General features: G+C 37.5%; 1 protein-coding gene across 1 annotated transcript in view; it reads left to right on the forward strand.

The window, feature by feature from the left end:
• The window catches only part of srgap1b (SLIT-ROBO Rho GTPase activating protein 1b), a 48,364-nt gene extending 32,852 nt beyond the window's left edge, over positions 1-15,512 (forward strand). Inside the window, exons 11-22 of the mRNA XM_046873568.1 lie at positions 1,164-1,191; positions 2,532-2,562; positions 2,666-2,726; positions 2,856-2,933; positions 3,249-3,383; positions 4,648-4,753; positions 5,349-5,573; positions 7,683-7,762; positions 9,394-9,571; positions 11,505-11,639; positions 11,978-12,341; positions 13,055-15,512. Of these exons, the coding sequence (XP_046729524.1) occupies positions 1,164-1,191; positions 2,532-2,562; positions 2,666-2,726; positions 2,856-2,933; positions 3,249-3,383; positions 4,648-4,753; positions 5,349-5,573; positions 7,683-7,762; positions 9,394-9,571; positions 11,505-11,639; positions 11,978-12,341; positions 13,055-13,435 (1,802 nt within the window). The 3' untranslated portion in view covers positions 13,436-15,512. The remainder of the gene's footprint in view (positions 1-1,163; positions 1,192-2,531; positions 2,563-2,665; positions 2,727-2,855; positions 2,934-3,248; positions 3,384-4,647; positions 4,754-5,348; positions 5,574-7,682; positions 7,763-9,393; positions 9,572-11,504; positions 11,640-11,977; positions 12,342-13,054) is intronic.
• Positions 15,513-16,927: the final 1,415 nt, after the last annotated feature.

Raw genomic sequence — 16,927 nt, forward strand, 5'->3', positions numbered from 1 at the left:
ATCTGCAGCACTGTTAATTTACCTTCATACTTTTTTCCACATCCGAACATGCATTTGAATCCATGTGTTTGATTTAGTGATTTTTTAAATATTTTTAATGTCTTTATTGTAGATGATGCTAATTGCATATATTACAGTTGTATATGTGAACTGTCGTATTTTTCATTAGTGACTTGCAGAAAAGCAAGACAATAATGAACAATAATCAGAAGGTTTTTTTGTTGGTTTGTTTTTACTAATTAAATGACCCGATCTTATTGGGAATTGTAATTATTTACAAAGAGTTTTATTTCATTTAAATATAGGGGAAATTGTAATATAAAAAATTACAGCAGTAAAAAATAAATATCGTAGTGTACACTAGCCTAAATAAATGGTCCTGAACAGAAAAACTGCTTCAAGATCCATATGGTTAATGTGTAAAAGTATTGGCACCCATCATAATAAGCATATTCTTTTTGCTACACTTTCTATTCATATATTAGATATTTTATTAAGTAAATACTTTTTAATTTTAACTTTAAAATTATTGCTACCTGCCATCTTCCCTGGCATGAATAAAGAGTCCTTCGTGTACTGTTAAACAAAGTGCGAGAGGACTTTAATCCTCTCCTTTCTCCATGCAAAATATTTCAAGCTCCATTATATTCTAATATTTGCGCATATACACCATTTTTATAGTATAGTATTTTATTTTATTTTTTTATTCCAGCTACATTCAAGAACTAAACTCCTAATAGAGGTGATTAAGACATCATATTTGTTTAACAAGAGAGTTTTTGAATGCTGTAAGAACTTATTTTAATAGTTTGCATTTGTATTTTCTAGAGATATCATCGTCCTTAATGTTTATTTTATAATCCAAACTTCAGTTTATTGCATGACAGCACATGACATTGTGGTCCATTATGACCGCCAAAATGACTCCTTTATGTAAATTAAAATGAGCAATATTGTTATTTTAATTAAGAATAAAAAAGGAAATAAGGAAAACAAGGAGTTAGGAGTCACAAATCATTCAGGCTTCGCATATAATGTAATAAGACGACCACATTTCGATCTCAGTAAGCAGACGTGTGAAATAACATTCTTTTGATCTTATCAGTACAGAATACATGGACATGATGTGAAGGTGGAAATATTAATTAGGTTTTTTCCTACAGGCTACAGAGCAGACATAATGACCACCAGGTAAGAACAGACCTCTTTGTTTTAATGGTTTCTTCTTCCTCCTAATACACTGCTCTACAAACTTGACAATACAAAGTAATAGGGTAATTATTTTTAAACCCGTAGATATCACAATTATCTATGCTCATTACTGCCCGTTAATTTTTTTTTTTTTTTTTGAGACTTTATCTAATGTGCCTAAATCCAATGCACATTCAATTAACGTGATTATTTTTTTTCACTATGATGGTGCTCTCAAGAAACAATAAACATTCTGGGAAGAAAAACACCTTTATCAGTATCTGACTAACACCTGCAGTATGTTTTATATATATATATATATATATATATATATATATATATATATATATATATATATATATATATATATATATATATAAAGGAGGTTATAATAAGCACCTCTCTATTGGTGTTCCATTAGACTTTTAGTTGCTGAGATAGGGTTAGGGGGCCTCCTGTGCAGTAATATTCCAATTCATCCAAAAGATGTTCAATAGGGTTAAGAGCAGGGCTCTATAGTCCATGTAAAACACTTGTAAAGCAAATGTTCATGAAGCTTGTTTTGTGCACAAGGACATTGTGTTGCTGGAACAAGTGTGAGTTTTGTAGTCCTACTAGTTGAAGGAAAAATGGTACTGCATTTGTGGCAACAGTTTCCAGAAGAACCATATATGGAATATATGGCTGGAAAATCAGGTGTCTCAATACTTATTAGACTTGTATATACGTTATTGATCCTGTGAGGGAAATAATTGCATTACAGCAGCAGCAGGTTACACAAACAATAGTAGGGGAAAACAGAAAAAAATAAATAAGCAGAATGTAATTAAATAATTGTAACTTAAATAAATAAATACAATATTGCAGATGATGCAACATAAACATAAATATACAACATATAAAACATTATATATATATATATATATATATATATATATATATATATATATATATATATATAGAGAGAGAGAGAGAGAGAGAGAGAGAGAGAGAGAGAGAGATTGATTAGTATACACAAAATCTGTGGGAAAAAAATCCCTTTAGGCATCTATTTCATTATTATGCAAAATGTGCAGAGCTTTTTTCTAGTTCAAAGCTGCGACATTTAAAACACACGGCAAAAAAAAGTATTTCATTACTTTTCTTTATATTACTGAAGAGAAGACTACTGCGTTCTAGGTGCGTACAGAACATACAAGAAATCTAATCATATAATCTGATCATGTAAATAAATCAGAAAACTGTTTCTACCTGTAGTGTTTTACCTTTTTACCTCCCATCGTTGGCTTAATTTTTTTGTGTGCTGATTTTTGAAGAATCTTTTCATTTCTCTCTAATAGCCGTCGTCGGAACTCCCACAGCAGGCACCAGGTAGCATTTCTGCCCACGTTTCTGTCAGTGTGTTGTGCGTTACTTTTTCCTTCAGCCTTGACCTTCTGTGATGCTGAATGTTGGATGTTTTGTTTGTGTTCAGGACTCTGCCAAGGCCATTCCACTGATTGTAGAGAGCTGCATCCGCTACATTAACCTCTACGGTGAGCTGTGGTTATGAATTAGTAATGCACAGCTGATGCATAATCGCATGTCCATGCTCACACACACACACACACACACAAACAGACATTTGCAGAGCCTGAAGTACGTCCTTGTGATTGCCCCTGCAGGTTTGCAGCACCAAGGTATTTTCAGAGTGTCCGGCTCTCAGGTGGAGGTCAACGACATCAAAAATTCATTTGAGAGAGGTTTGTGGACCTTCATGATTTGTGCACTCGCACACAAAACCACACATGCACATTTTCACCGACATCACATGCTCTCAGAGTACACTGTTTTAAGGCTCCATTTTACACACCCCAGAGCAGAAGGCATGCATCGAAAGCATCTGTTAAGCTTCTGCGGAATTGTTCCCAGGAAGTTCACACAAACCACAGCTCGCACTATTTTCTGCAACATGCGGAGCTGCTTTTCGACGCCGTCTAGTCGGAATTCTCCGATCTCATTAATTACAAATTCCCAATGCAGCACCTGTCTTTTATTTTTTTTATTCTACTTTTTAGGAAACGACCCGCTGACGGACGAAGAGAACAACCACGATATCAATTCTGTGGCCGGCGTGTTGAAGATGTACTTTCGTAACCTGGACAACTCGCTGTTCCCCAAAGAGAAGTTTAATGACCTCATCGCTTGCGTCCGTACGTACATCTCCTCCTCTGTGTGTGTGTATGTGTGGGTCTTCAGGAAGAAAAACAGAGGTGTATGAGAGGAAGAGAAAAGAAGAAAGGAAAAGCAATACGGATATGACACGGTGCTGCATTCTTTGGTTTCCTAGGGAGTTAGAACAGATGGTGTGTGTGTGTGTGTGTGTGTGTGTGTGTCTTTGTGTGGTATTTTGCACACACTTCCAGCTAGTTTAAATGATTTATTGTTTTCAAACATTACCAGTTAATGTCAGAAATCCAACATGGAACTGAAGAGATGCTGGAATTCGGAGCAGCCAACTGACGTCCAACTTTGTTTTCTTTGTGTGTTGATGTCAGTGATGTCTACCACTGCATGGTTCAGTTCTCCACACAGAAGGTGTTTATTCATTTAACCCTAACAGCATGGATCTGACTGGAGTTAACAACTGGGTATAATAAGGATGTGCTCCCTCTTAGACATTATTATTTATTTAGCAACAACTCCACATGATCTAATCCTAAAATTAAATGATTAGAATGTGTGATTTTTTTAATATTGAAAATTGAAGCAATAGTAAAAGTCAAGATGTTTCCAAACACGAGAGATAAAGATAACATTGAAAATGCTAGAAAAGTTGGGACCGATATCCAGCATCAGTATCTGGCTGAGATTAGGGAACAAATTGTGAGTTGGATATTAGAGAAAAAATAACAAATACAGATTGATTGAAATAGGAAAAAGGTGTTTTTTTTTTTTTGTTTTTGTTTTTTTGCAATTGTTTAAATAAAAAAAAAGTTTTTTGAGTAATTTTTATTCCTGCAAATATTTTTTTATATATATATATATATATATACACATACATATACATATACATAACATTAATTATAACTATAAATAGTTAAAAAGTTTTTTATTAATACATTTTTGTTTAAATAAATGCAGGATTGGATCGCCGACCTAAAAACACAAAAACTATGTAAAATATGTATTTTTATTCAATTTTTTATTTTTTTTTATATATATGATCATTAGTGTTATACATATTTTTCAAGTTGAACTTAATGGACTTAAGTGAAGTTGAAGTTTTTCATTACCTTACTTTCTTTCTAATGTTCAATCCTATGTTCTTTGTTTGTTTTAACCACAAAAGATGTATTTTCATATTTATTTTACAGAATTAAATAGTACAGAAATGTATATTAAGTCCTGTGTAGAGTGATTTTGTTTTTGCAAAGAAAACTTGCCCATAGGTATGTGTTCAAATCCAATTTCCAGGCACTGAGAATCTGTACGAGCGAGCGCTGTCTATCCGGAAGCTCTTGATGACATCACCACGGCCCACGCTTGTGATCATGAGATATCTTTTTGCATTCCTCAATCAGTGAGTACACACACTTACACACACTCAAACTGCCCCCACACACACTTTTATGCATGTTTCCAAAAATATATACCTTTTAACAGATATTGTCATCATCATCATCATCATCATCTTCATCTGCATCGTGATCAGGTGAAAATGTCTCCAGAGTGGAGAGATGAAGCTAAACTAAGTAGCAGCGTTCACACCGGAAATTAAATCCAATTTCTGCTATGTGCCAAGAGAGACACACAGAAACGAGGAGAGAGAAGAGAGAAGCAGTGTGAGAGAGAGAGGGGGGGTGTGTGTGAAAGGATGGGTAGATGTGAAAAGAGAAAAGGTGTGATGAGCTTCTCTGTGATTTCACCACCAGTGTGCCGTTCTGTCTTGGAAACAGCGAGTCTGGAGAAATGGATCCAGTAATAATCCAAACTAATGACACCACAGTTATGAATGTTTTATGTGATATTGGGGACTTGGAAAGTCTTATTAAAAACGCAACGAGCTCCACTTAATTTCAAACATCTAAGTCACTTGGTTACTAGAATTTTTTTTTATAATTATAATTTCTTACTGTAGTAAGAAGATGTCAGCTCTTTCTCTTACTGTCCTCCAGTCTCTCGCAGTACAGTGACGAGAACATGATGGACTCGGGGAACCTGGCCATCTGCTTCGGCCCGACGCTAATGCCCACTCCAGATCTGCTGGACCAGGTCTCCTGCCAAGCGCACGTCAACGAGATCATCAAGACCATCATCATCCACCATGAGGCTATCTTTCCCGACACCAAAGAGTTGGATGGGCCTGTCTACGAGAAGTGCATGAGCAGTACAGAATACTGGTGAGAATTCAGAAAAAAAGTTGTGTTCAGAGTCCCTGACATGAGCCACTGTTTTACGCAGGCAAAGTTACACATATTCTGAGTTGAGTTATGCACTTGCTTTATGGCTGCACTGTTCAGACTGGTGCAAACGTCCTGCATGTAAATTACACCTGTGACATTGGAAGATTAACATTTTTTCTTAAACAGATTTTTCAGTCGAAGTCCAGACCACCAGCTTTAAACACAAGCACTTACATTCGATCTTGAAATATTCCGGCATAGAAATTTTGGATTTGCTGTCAAATAAGATGATATATATTTGCTGTAATAGCTTTAAAACTATGGAGAAAAAAAAGTTATAATTGATAGACTTAAATAAACATTGGTTTGCATTGAAATAAACATCTAAAGTCTATTATATTGTTACTATAGTTTCCTGATATAATCAATTTTCCTTAAAAGTTTAATCCGTACTTAATCATCTGACACATCTAATGAAGTTCCTCAAGGGCCTGAAACAAGCGTATTAGTAGAACCGTGACTAATAGAGCAGTGAGAGACCTGAATTTATTTCATTCTAAAAAAAGATTTCGTTTTTTACATCATTATAAGTGAATTTTTTCGGTCTTTTTTTTCTGCTTTTTTTTTTCCTTTGCCCAGGAATGTATATATCTAAAATTGGTCTGAGTGCAAAATATAAATTCCAGCATGGCAGCAGGATGTGGTTGCATCAAACTGTCAGACAGAGGCACGTTTTTCCCACTCAAACCCAGAATATTATTAGCAAAAAAAGTAAAATGTAAACACAAAAATACTGTACAATTTGTCATTTCAATTTTGAGGGGAATGAAATAAAAAATAAATCATAAACTCTAGGATTCTCCATCCAAAATGGAAAAGCCGTACAAGGTTGTTTTCAGTGAAGTTTGCTAATACAGTAATCCCTGTTTATCGCGGTGGTTACGTTGCAAAACCGCGCGCGCTAAACGAAAAAGCGTGATTAAACGGTTGTGCTCGTGTGGGTCTTTATGCACACATTATAAAAACACGGGTACAATACAAACGAAATGGGAATATCTTAAATATTATCATTTTCCACAGATTCTTAAATTACTCAAAACTCAGTATGCTGTATTTCATACTGTGCCATTTGTTTGATGATTTGAATGAATGTCTAATATCTAATTTCTTAATCGTCCTTGACTTCGACTCTAACATCTGCGCACTGTTTTCTGGATTTTTTTTATGTATGTATTTATTTATATTGCATTTTAAATTTATTTATTTTCCTCACCGAGGCCACCCACTAGACATGAATATTCACAAGTAGAGCCAATTTATATTAATACTTATTAGACTTGCATTAGTGTACTTGGGTAAATTAGCTAGCTAATCATCTGCTTGGAAAAAGGGAACATATTTAAATTAAGTGTCTTGTAACAAATTGGAGTAAAAATCAAATCTACCCATTTATTATTTAATGCCATGAAACTCAGAGATGAATTAACCGCTTGAGGTTCTACACTGTTTTGAGAGGACATTTCCCTTCCAACTTAATTATTGTTGAATTCCTAGTGTGAACTGTGTGTGTGAGTGTAACAGCAGAGATTTTACATGCTGATACACAATATTAATGTTTTTCAATGTGGAGGAATCCATATAATATGCTAGCGTTAGCACAGTTGATGCTAGGTGCAAGTCCAGATTAATTAAAGTTTCTGAGGAAAATGTTAGCACTTCTGACCATCCTGTCTCGTTTCCATTGTCAGTTTGTCTTTAACATGTCCATATTAAACATATAAGGGTTTTACGGCGTTTGCTAGCTGATCCTAAGTGTCTGTATTTGCTCATAGCCAATGTGTCCACCATTTTGCATGGCATAATGTAGTTGCTAGCTGTTTCAGTATGTATACTACTTGACATGACAACTTGTACATTTTATATAGAAAATTGTTTACAGCGTTTATTATATATCATTATTAATTGTAATGATGTGTATAAAATTATATTGTCTTTCTGCATTAGCGCTACATGTGTAATATAAACCACAGATATGAGATTAAGTAAATGTTGTTGTTTTTTTAGTGTTTGTCTTCTGAAAGATCTTTGTTGATCTTTCTCTTCTAGTGAGAGTCCATACAGTGAGCCAGGAGTGTTTGAAGAAGGAGAACAAGATGGCAGCACTGAAACGCAGACTAGTGAGGAGGGTAAATCTCCCTCATGTTCACTCATTTAGTTCTGGAACAGAGGAGACTGGGGGTTTAGACTTTCCATTGTCAAGTCTTAAATGTACATTACAGCTATGGCAGTAAAAAAAATACTTTCATGAATTTTTTTTTAAATATTCTTTTTATTTCTTTATTTTTTAAAACAATTCCTTGTGATTTGGTCTGATAATTGAGCTAAAGCATGCTAGACATTTCCAGGGTTTACATGCTTTTTTCCTTTTTCTTTGAAATTGGTTTGCCCAAAATTACTCTCAGTAAAGGGAATCAAGTTTAATCAGATTAAACATTACACACTCAACCCTGCACAGTTCAGCATGCAGTAAAATGCTTTTCGCAACTGTAATTTACATTCAAAACAGAAATGACCTAAAACTAGGATTTACTTACATAGAAATTAAAAATATAATTTTTAAATGATGGTATAAAATAATATATAGGTAGATAGCAGAAAATGTCTGAATTGTATATGGAATAAAGTACACATACAGTATGCACAGTAGTTGCAGTAAAAGTAACCTTTTTTTAAAGATTTGTGATACTTCTATTTAGAAGTACAATAATCTGTGAAGTGGCAACCTAATATGTATACAGTTCAGTATACAGAATACCTGTATATCTTAAGCCTTTATAAACCTTCCCTCTGCTTTTAAACACTTTCAATATTCTTAAACCTATATAAATTTAACATAAAAAATTCTATAACTTGAATGATGATGATGAAGTGTGCAGTACTAATGATGATGAAGGTGATGACGATGAAATAAATGTACTGCATACCCAAGAAGACCATTACAGCTCTTCTGAAAGCTTAATTTTTTAGGCGAGAAAAGACTTATTTTACCACAAAAATAATTAAAATAACTCTTAACAATACTACGTATATACAGCAAAATCCCACGATACAGTGTAAAATCCACAAAACAAAAGTGAGACTGCGAAAAAGCTGAACCGCGATGTGGCTAGGGATTATTATGTAAACAAAAATCACACGTACTTCTTTTTTTACAGTTTTAATGTTGTAATTACTGTTAAACTGAATATAAACTGAATGTTGTACTGCAATTAGCTGTTTTCTTTCCTTTCTTTTTTAACACAACCATTTATATTAGTTTGCCATTCACACACCATTCACTGTATATACTGCATCCTATTGCATGCATCATACTGTTACTTTTTTCTTCAGTCTTGCACCATAATTCTAACCTATTTAGTACTGTTGATAAGCACCAAACTGTTCAGTTCAGTTACCTGTACAATGTTTCATAACTACAGTATAAGCTTTTACTTTTGGCAATGGACTTTGTAACAAAGTCAGATTTAAAAAATGCAATTTTTGTTTATCAATTTGCCAGTTGTGATTCTGGTGTTGGAAAATCTATGAAGAAGAAACCTTGACAAAAAAAAAAAACCCATCCTCATCTCATCTCATCCTCATCATAAGTTATTTAATGTTTACTGATAGACACTTCAGTGCAAAGCTGTTTGTGGCAAATGGAGGGCTGAGCCATCATTTCAAAACTGTCCATATTAATTAAGAATACTTTTGTTTCCTGCCTAAATGTATGTATTTATTGTTAAAAATCTGTTGACTTTCTCCATGTACCTTTCAGAGGGTGAGCCGGTGGAGGCCTTAGCAAAGTTTGACTATATAGGGCGCTCGGGTCGTGAGCTGACCTTCAAAAAAGGAGCATCTCTGCTGCTCTTCCAGAGGGCTTCTGAGGACTGGTGGGAGGGACGGTGTAACGGCACTGACGGACTCATACCACACCAGTACATCACACTACAGGAGTGAGTGCAGAGTTGAACACACATGCAGGGCTTACACAGTGATGGTACCAAGTACAGCAGAGTACAAAAGTCTGAATCTGTTTTTTTCTCTCATCAGCCTTAATGTCACTAAAGATTCCCAGTCACTGAGTGTATAGGTTCCGCATAATCCAAGGTATATAAAAGTATAGAAAATATAGAAAAGTATAGAAAACTTAAAAGAAGTCTTAAAATAGCCATGTATGAATTTGGCCTATGCTTCCATACAGTGCACTGGTTTAAATCCCCGTCAATTTAATTTGATCGTTCACAATCCGTGTTTCCTGTGCACTCCTAGAAATTATTTTCAATCTGAAATGTGGTTAGTAAAGAGTTTTCCTAATGGAAAATGTGGGAAATTATTTAATGAAACCTTAAAATGTTTAAAGTGATTTCTCTACCCTGAACCCATGTTAGAAACAAAGATTCTCGTAACACAGTGAACATTAGTTTCCTTTAGCTCTATGCTTATTTGATGGCAGAAACCAGTCCTGTACACTGGTTGTTGGTATAAGAGTTTAATGCAGAACTCTGAGTGTATATTTTATGTAGTTTTGGTTAACACACAAATAGAACATGAATGAATGAGTGAGTGAGTGGATGGGTGTGTGAATGAATGAATGTGTTATGAATGTGAGTAAAGGAGTAAGTGAAGAAGTGAGTCAGTGGGTAAAAAAGAGAGGTGGGAGTGAATAAGGGAGTGTGTGAGTTTTGAGGGAGTGTGAGTGAGTGAAGGAAAAAGTGTTGGGGGTTTGAGTAAAAAGTGGAGTGAGTGAGTGAGTGAGGGTAGGAATAAAAGTGTGGGTGAGTGAGAGAGGGAAGGAGTAAAGGAGTGTGTGAGTGTGGGTAGGAGTAAAGGAGTGGGTGAGTGTGGGTAGGAGTAAAGGGTGGGTGAGTGAGTGAGTGAGGGTAGGAGTAAGGAGTGGGTGGGTGAGGAAGTGAAAGAGTAAGGAGTGAGGAAGTAAAGAGTGAGGGAGTGAGGAAGTAAAGAGTAAGGAAGTGAAAGAGTGAGGGGTGAGGCAGTGAAAGAGTGAGGAAGTGAAATAATAAGGAAGTAAAGAGTAAGAAAGTGAAAAGTGAGGGAGTAAGGAGTGAAAGAGTGAGGGGTGAGGAAGTGAAAGAGTGAGGGAGTGAGGAAGTGAAAGAGTGAGGGAGCAAGGAAGTGAAGTGAAAGAGTGAGGAAGTGAAGTGAAAGAGTGGGCGAGTAAGGAGTGAAAGAGTAAGGATGTGAGGGAGTGAGGAAGTGAAAGAGTGAGGGAGTGAGGAAGTGAAAGAGTGAGGGAGTGAAGTGAAAGAGTGAGGGAGTGAAGTGAAAGAGTGAGGAAGTGAAGTGAAAGAGTGAGGAAGTGAGGGAGTGAAGTGAAAAAGTGAGGGAGTGAGGAAGTGAAAGAGTGAAAGAGTGAGGGAGTAAAGTGAAAAAGTGAGGGAGTGAAGTGAAAGAGTGAGGGAATGAGGAAGTAAAAGAGTAAGGAAGTGAAATAGTGAGAGAGTGCGGAAGTGAAAGAGTGAGGGAGTGAAGTGAAAGAGTGAGGGAGTGAAGTGAAAGAGTGAGGGAGTGAAGTGAAAGAGTACGGGAGTGAAGTGAAAGAGTACGGGAGTGAGGAAGTGAAAGAGTACGGGAGTGAGGAAGTGAAAGAGTACGGGAGTGAGGAAGAGAAAGAGTAAGGGAGTGAGGAAGAGAAAGAGTAAGGGAGTGAGGAAGGGGAGTATTGAAGGAAATTATTCGTTTCAGTTTACATTTTTTAGGTTTGTGGACTCAGATAATTGACCCAGTATAATTGCTGCACTGATTTGTGGTGTTTATTATTCCTATCTTTTGTTTTGTCTAATTTAAATCAGGAGATATTTGAGTTGATGTTGATGATAGATATGTAAAAAAGTATAGGCTACGCTAGCAGTGTGTTTGTGGTTTCAGTGAGGAGGCCATGTCAGACACTCTGAGTCAGAAAGCAGACAGTGAACACAGCAGCACTCCTACAGATGAAGTAAGCTCCAGGAGGTCCCTGACCTCCCCGACTGAACCCAGACTGCCAGAAACCTTCATCAGCCGGTGAGTGAATGCACACACACAGACACACACGCACAAATGCACACACCCACACACAAACACTTTCTCCATTCCCAATTCCAGTCATATTCTCCACGGATACATACTCCCCCTTAAAGACATTCTCTTGAGTCTGCATCTGAGTGCATCTGTGAGGAATATGAGCTCATGTACAGAGGAAATTCCATTCCACTCGATTTGAACTAAGGCCTGAGCCACACATGTTTCACACTATTAGACACATTGACAATGAAACTTTCCCACAAAACACAACAATCAACCTCCAGAAAACATATAATTCTCTGATGTTCTGTTAAATGATTCATCATCTCCAAATCCAGTCATAGGAAGAGGACCGAGGCCCTCCTGCGCCGTGCCCCCGGTCATTGCCATGGTAATGGTCTAGAGCGCAGCTCGCCGCCGGTGACGGTGACAGTGACTGGTCACTTCAGTCCACGCGAACTGCTGCGCGGACACAGCGGACACCAAGACAGTCCTGAAACAACACGTCGCCGTGCAGGACACAACAACAACAACTCGACTAACAACACCACCACCAACGGTTCTCTGAGCTCCAGCATCAGCCGTCACGAGTCTCTGCGCAGGGACAGGGAAAGTCCACCAATCCGCCAGTCCCCATCTACTCTGCACTGCAGTGTCCCTGAACAGCGGACACGCACGCTTAACACACACACTATGGCACAGGTCAGTGATGAGACGTTCAGCCATAATACTGTTACAAATAAAAAAAAAAACCAACTAATGTGTCTAATATGATTTGTGTGTAGTAGAACCTGTTGATGAACAGCATAATAAACGTCTCAATAGAGGAATATTATTTTGTGTGTTTATTTTTAATGTGGTTATGTGTTCAGTATGAATGTGCAGTTGCTATGGAAACTGATTAGAACACATTCATATAAAAATGAATAATATGAACCTTTGATTTGACATACTGTTAAATTATAATTGAAATTATCCTGAAACTTAAATTCTAGAAAAATAATAACCAGCCTGTGTCCAATCAGATTTGAGAATTCAACAGAGCTCAGGAATGAGACACGACATTTCTGTATTAAACACATTCGAGCAACATCTGATTTGTGAGATTTGGTCATACTTTTCCTCTCACAATCATTCAAATAATTTATACAGAGTACATGTTGTGAAATGCTTTTTTGACTGTCCAACATTTAGATAGAAATAAAAATTCTTAATAACTGAAATTATTTTATAATTGTGTTAATGTGCTATTGCTTGGTGTGTTTTCCAAATCGTTTTATATATAACTATATATTCTTTTGAATACCTGACAAGATAGCTACCTACACATATATTAAAGCTCAAAATATCACTTGATGCACATTGTATAATAAGTGTTGCTGCTTTATTCATGAAGGGTGTCCTTTTATGTGCAGGACATTGAGGAGACGATGAACCTGGCCCTTAATGAGCTGCGTGAGCTGGAACGGCAGAGCGGCAAGCCAGACCTGGTGCTTGACACGCTAGACCAGATGAAGAGCAGCCCTTCCCTTCCGTCAGGCTCCACCCCCTCCACCCTTTCCAGCCCGTCGGATTCCCCGAGTCCGCTGAGTCCCCACAGTCCCCTGCCACCTTTACCAGGCCCAGCGGCCCGCCGCTGCCCCGAACCACTCCCCTCTCCCCGCATGGGCGTGATGCTCCGCCCCCCAGCCCTGCGCCCCAAACCCACCATCCTGCCAAAAACCAATGCTCAGCCCCCTCAACAGCCCCCGACTCCACCCCAGAACTTCCCCAATGACAAATCAGGCACCATGTGAGCCTGATAACAGGTCCAACCTGAGGAAAAACAGGGTCGGCAATAAGCCTGAGGACTGAATTACACTTACGGAGGGTGTGACAGGGTGTGTTAATACTGAATAGCTTCCACACAAGAGAAGAGTCAACTAGAAGTAGTCTACGCTATTATAATCATTTACCGTGTCGTCAGGGTGGTGTGTGTGTGTGTGTGTGTGTGTGTGTGTGTGTGCGCATATTCTCTAAAAAAGAAAAAAAACATGACTAGGACTTAACCTGTGTCTGTGTGCGTAGATAATTTTATAAGGAACACATTCAGAGATGGCAGAAAGAAAAAAGAGAAAAGAGATAGAGAGAGAGAGTGATTGCAGATGTTTTAGGAGTCTGGCTTTGGAAGCGTCATGTTTTTTTTTTTTGAGTCGGTGCAATTCATTATCAGTGCTTTGATTTGCCACGCCTTATGAAGGGTAATTCCTGCCAAAAAAGTGGGCCATCCTTACAGTTTTATGCTGCTTTCTTTGTTGATTTTCCAAGTTCTTTTCTTTAAATAGAAGAAAGTGACAAGGTGCATCATGGGAAAAGGGTTCTGTCACATATCAGGTGTTGATAGTGAATGTAGCACCTAGCCTTCAAAAACAAGGAGACCGGTGATTTCAAGGAGACTGAATGTATTAAAGGAGCAGTAAGCGTAATGTTCTGTTGAACTATATATAAGTTTGAATAAATATGAATATATAACAGCAGTCTGTATGTACATGTTTTACGTCAGTGACCCTATGAATGTCGTCATGTCATGCCGTCAGAGGGACAGGATTTTGACAAGACGGACAGAAACCCAAGAGTTGCTTATTGCTCCTTTAACTGAATGTTCCACGTTTTGTTTTGTTTGGGTTTTTTTCACTCTGACACCACATGAAGCCTTGATCACCACAAAAACCTTCCTGATCACAGTGGAAACGCAACTTGATTGGACGCCACGGGACGGGGCAGAGACCAGACGTCCCGAAGGCACTTGTCGTTTTAACGAGCTTTAAAAAGATTCTGTAGTGGAGCTGCTTGTGACTGGAGAAGGAAAGGACGAGGAAGACGTCAAGAAGCCGGCATGGTGGGACTGAGCGCGTCAGACCACGTCTTCTCTTTGTTTGCCGTGGAAACACTTCCATTCTGGCACTGCTGCCATTAAACACACACTACCACTCTTAGGGGGTAAAAACAAGGGTTCTTAATTTCTTAAAGGGAGGGGGACACATCTGTGTGAGAGGGGGAATATTAGGGGTTTCACACATGGGACACTATGAAGGGTTCTAAAGGGTTCTAGATTTGACCTTTTTTCCTGAGTGCAGTGGTCGCCATTCTGATTTTCAGCCTGTACTTCCTGTATGAGTGTGTGTGCTTTAATGTTTAATGTGTAACAGGCTCTCCTGTTAGTGTGTGTGTGTGTGTGTGAGAGAGTGAAAGACAGAGTGTTGATTCAAATGTATAGATATGCTTAAAGATGAGGAGTTGCATCAGCAGAGGTCATGTGACTACCAAACAGCCATGTTTTCACTTTTTTATGCACAAATAATAATTCTAATAATTTTTTTCCTGATTGTTACTTAATGATGTTTTTTTTTTTTCTTTTCTACCTGCAATATTTTATACTTATTTATTGATCCTTGTTGTGGTTTTTTTTCTTTAGTTTTTTTTTCTTTTTCAAATACAATTCGTTTCTACTGGTGCTCTCTCGCGTGACGGCGTGTGTGCGTACAGATACACACGCATATTTCCCTTCACACCCCCACGCATGCACGCCGTGTGTTCACGCGAAAGTGCCTTTCAGGACGTGTGTATAGAGGAGGAGCCTGTTCTGCTGCCGATGTGTCGTGTGCCTGTCTTTCTCTGAAGCGTCGTTCCAAGAATGAAATTTTACGAATAGAGCTCTTTCCAAACATGTAACCACTTTTGAATGAAATCATAAGTATGTACATTTAACCCATTGTGATGTTGCACTTTCATGTATAGGACTGTATTTGGCATGTAGCACTATAACATGTTGCAGTGCATTTTAACAAGGTGTCAGAAACTGAATGTCTTTGAAATAAAGTAAGTTCATATGCACCACTCTGCTGTTAGGCTCCTTTTTCCTCATTATGTAAATGCACATGCATGCTTTACAGACCTTTGGGCAGAAAGGTCATGCTTTACAGACCTGAAGAATAGGAAATATACTGTGTATGCATGATTATTGTGTCTAAATCGTACTTATTAGTGGACACGTCGTCAATCTCAAAGGTTTAAAAAGTATTTTATGGTTTTTGAGAGAGCCTTTTTCAGGTCCTTTCTGTTTCTATACAACAAACTCGGTCAATTAAAAGTATTGGTTTCTGTTAAAGCTGGTTTCAATTAGCCACATTCAGAGGTGGCAAAAGTACACACATCCTTCACAAGTAGAAGTACAGATGCTTATGTTTTAAAAAGCTCTTGGTGGGAGGGAAGAAATACTGACAACACTTTTTCACCCAAGTTAAAGATGTTTGGGTTCAGACATGTACTTAAGTAAAAAGTAATCATGTTACAAAGGAATTTCAAATTTTGTTACCTAATGAATGTTTTCAGGCTGAACAACCACCATATAGAACACAATCAGAGAAAAGATGATGATCATGTGATCAGGAATGTTTCTGTTCTCAGTCATGTTTACAGTATTGCTGTAGGAGATTGTACTATACGAATTATTAAACAATGTAGTCCTTCTTAAGTGCCTTCCAGGGTCCCAAGAGACAAGTTGATTTATTGTAGATAGATAGATAGATAGATAGATAGATAGATAGATAGATAGATAGATAGATAGATAGATATAGACTATATTGCCAAAAGTATTGGGTCACCTGGTCATTGTGGTATGTGGTTTATGAGAATGCATTACACATTTAGTCCCAATTTGCTCTTCTAATTCCTTCTACTCTTCTGGGAAGATGTTCCACTAGATTTTGGAGTGTGCTTATGGATATTTGTGTTTATCAGCTCACAAGTATATTACGAAAGGCAGGTACTGATGTAGGTGAGGAGACCTGGGGTGCAGTCAGTGTTCTAATTCATCACAAAGGTGTTCAGTAGGGATGAGATCAGAGCTCTATAGCAGCAAGATCTTTCTTTCCAAAGCATGTGAACCAGATCTTCAAGGAAGATGCTGGAACAGGTTTGGGTTTCTAAGTTTAAGCGAATGCAAAGTCTTAAGTCTTATTATAGCGCATCTAAAGACGTCCTGTACAGTTGAGTGCCTCCAGATTTGTGGTAACAGTTTGGAAAAGAATACAGTGAATAAATATAAAGTCTATAGAAGTGAAGAGATGTGTTTGTGTGTATATATACACATATATATACACACACACACACACATATACATACATACATACATACATACATATACACACACACACACACACACTTTTTTTCCATGCTGCAGCCTGATACTACAATCTTTTCAAGACAACACATAAGTGGCTTAGGGACAACTCTGTGGTGCTTCCAGA

Source organism: Silurus meridionalis, chromosome 18, assembly GCF_014805685.1.
Source record: "Silurus meridionalis isolate SWU-2019-XX chromosome 18, ASM1480568v1, whole genome shotgun sequence".
Lineage (NCBI taxonomy): Eukaryota > Metazoa > Chordata > Actinopteri > Siluriformes > Siluridae > Silurus > Silurus meridionalis.